Below are 2626 nucleotides of genomic sequence, written 5' to 3' on the forward strand. Positions count from 1 at the left end.
CTCCGCCTCACTCCTCCCCCTTCCCAGCTGAGAAGGTGACGTCTCTGGGTAAGGATTGGCACCGGCCCTGCCTGCGCTGCGAGCGCTGCGGGAAGACACTGACCCCCGGCGGGCACGCAGAGGTGAGGGGAGCGCGACGGGGCTTGGGGGCCGGGCAGGGGCACGGGGGTATGAGGGTGAGAGGCGCGCCAGGAAGGGATGGGGGGGTGGGAGGTGCTTCTGGGAGCCGGCCTGCACGTTCTGGAAGCCTCCAGGTGATGGGTCGGGGGAGTCTGTGGACCCCTCCCTCAGCACCCACCTTCTGCCTCAGCACGATGGCCAGCCCTACTGCCACAAGCCCTGCTATGGAATCCTCTTCGGACCCAAGGGTGAGTGTGGCCAGGGTGGTCCGCATGTCTTCCCTGCCCTCCCCATCCCTCCACTGTTCCTCCCACCCACCCAGTGGCCTCCCTCCACAGGCGTGAACACCGGCGCGGTGGGCAGCTACATCTATGACCGGGACCCCGAAGGCAAGGTCCAGCCCTAGGCCACAGTGGCTCTCATGATGTGGGCTCACCTGCGCCCCAGACCCTGTGGGGGCCCGCTGCTTGGCTCTGCTGAAAGAGTGCTCAGCCACCCAGTCCTGCCTGCAAGCCCAGGGCGAGTATTGGAGGAGGGGCAGCCACGGGCAGAGCGCCATGCCCATCCCTGAGTCTGTGGTGTGTCTGCCCCCTCTGGCGTCCTCTGGGCGTCCCATGACCCCTTCTGTGTCTGTGCCTCCGAATCCCCGTGTGACCCTGTCCCAGCATTTTCCCGCCAGCCCTGCGTGTCCCTGCGGCACTGTCTGTTCTCCTTCCCTCTCCTGCTGCCCACCCACCTGCCAGTGTTATTTATGCTCCCTTTGTGGGTGATGGCCACGCCCTCACCGTGTCCCTGGCAGAGGGCTTCCCTCCGGGATCTCCTGCCTGCTGCCCACGCTGCCTCACAAGCCCTCGCCCCTCACGTGGCTCACCTGCTGCTGAGCCTTGTGCTGTCAGTAAACGGTTTGAGGATTGCAGGATTGTCTCTGCTTGGGGGATGGATGCAAATCCCAGACCGGGGTCCCTTTCTCCGACCCATGCGTGCCCCCAGCCAATGCCCCTGGGCCTGGCTGCTAGTCGGGGTGGGCCCTCCTCCTGAGGGGGATGGTGGGAGGTGGGGCCCTGGGATGTTTCTGAGGAGGAGGGAGGGATGGGGGTGGGCAGCGTGGTCCCTGGTTTGGGTGGTGGTGCCCACCCAGATGGGGAGGCAGTAAGAACGCCAGGCTGTGGGGAGGTAAGGAGGGTGGGAGGCATTCCGGGGCCAGGGTCCTGGCCAGGGTCAAGTGAGGGCGGGATCCATGGGGGACAGAGCCCTGGGGGAAAGTTGAACCTGGAACCCTGAAAATACCAACAGCAGGCCTGAGAACCCAGAGCTGCCTGGGTCTGTGGAGCCTGGGAAGCGCAGGAGGGGTCAGCCCTGAGAGCAGAGGGTGTGGCCGTGGAGGGAAGGGGGCAGGGGACCAGAGGAGGGGTCCTGGGCAGAGAATGGGGAAGCTGGTGAAGGGCGGGTGTAGCAGAGGTCTCTGGCAACTCAGGACTGGACTGAGATGCGCAGGAGGGTTTGGGGGCTGTGGTCAGAGCAAGGGGGCTCAGCGTGGCTGTTTCCAGCTTTTGTCCATAGGGTGATGGACAGGCTTTTGTGGACAGGCCTGCCTTGGCCTGGGGTGTGGCCCAGGGATAGAATCCCTGCCCAGGCGTTCTGGCGAAGGTTTTAGTGATGACCGACTCGCCCCTGTCGTCTTCATGGTCCAGGCTCTGCCCTTTCAGCCAGGGGCCCTTGCGGCTCTTCCCCTCCCCTGCGCCCCGACTTTTCTATGCGCCACTCCTCGGGTTCCCACTAGAGGGCGCAGTGTTCCATTCTGGCAGCACAGGGCAGAAACGTGGAGACCTTCCCCAGTGGCTGGGCCTTGTCCTGGCTCCATCTGGACTCCCCATCTTGGTTTATGCTCCTCGGCTCCTGGTACCACACTGAAGATGCCTCAGCCCTTCCTCCGGTGAGGGGCACTCAGACCTGGCCACTTCCAGGCCCCTGTCCCCAGTGCCACAGGGTGGCCAGGGGCTTTATGCCTCTTCCCTGCCCCCAGCGGTTGGCACAGCCGCCCGCCTGGCTACTCTCCAGCCCATGGGCTCTGACGGAGCTGAGCCTGGATGCTGAACGCATTGTCCTGAGAGCAGCCATCCATGCCCTGGCGGGGCCTGGGCTGGGTCCGGGGTCCAGCCATGCCACAGCTACCCTCCAGCCAGGCACCCAGTGCAGCCACAGCGTCTCCTCCCACCTGGAATTTGGCCAAAACCCCCAGGGCCTGACATCGCGGAAGGGACAGCCACTCCCCAGCCCCAGGCAGAGGGGAGGATCAGGCGGGTTCCAGACCCCTGCTCACAGGAGAGGCTGGGACGGTTACCCTTCTCACCCCCTCCTACAAGGCCAAGGCTTCCTCGAACGTGGGGGGTTGTTTCGGGAGAATTGAGAATTCCCGGAGTGCCCGTCTCCGCCCTTGCTGCGGGCTCCCAGGGTTGCATGGGAAATTCCTGCTTTCTGCTTGGCGGGGCGGGGCGGGGGCAGGGTG

General features: G+C 65.1%; 1 protein-coding gene across 3 annotated transcripts in view; it reads left to right on the forward strand.

Annotated features, from left to right (window-relative positions):
- Positions 1–1036, forward strand: part of CRIP2 (cysteine-rich protein 2) — a 5288-nt gene extending 4252 nt beyond the window's left edge. For 2 of the 3 annotated variants that reach the window (XM_011982910.1, XM_011982909.1), the window contains 3 exons: positions 28–122; positions 311–368; positions 459–1036. In XM_011982910.1, coding sequence (XP_011838300.1) covers positions 28–122; positions 311–368; positions 459–526 — 221 coding nt within the window. In that variant the 3' untranslated portion in view covers positions 527–1036. Of the gene's footprint in view, positions 1–27; positions 123–310 lie in introns of all 3 variants that reach the window. The other variant, XM_011982908.1, reaches the window with a different exon arrangement.
- The last annotated feature ends 1590 nt before the right edge of the window (positions 1037–2626 follow it).

The sequence above is a fragment of the Mandrillus leucophaeus genome, unplaced genomic scaffold, assembly GCF_000951045.1.
Source record: "Mandrillus leucophaeus isolate KB7577 unplaced genomic scaffold, Mleu.le_1.0 Scaffold244, whole genome shotgun sequence".
NCBI classification, from domain to species: domain Eukaryota; kingdom Metazoa; phylum Chordata; class Mammalia; order Primates; family Cercopithecidae; genus Mandrillus; species Mandrillus leucophaeus.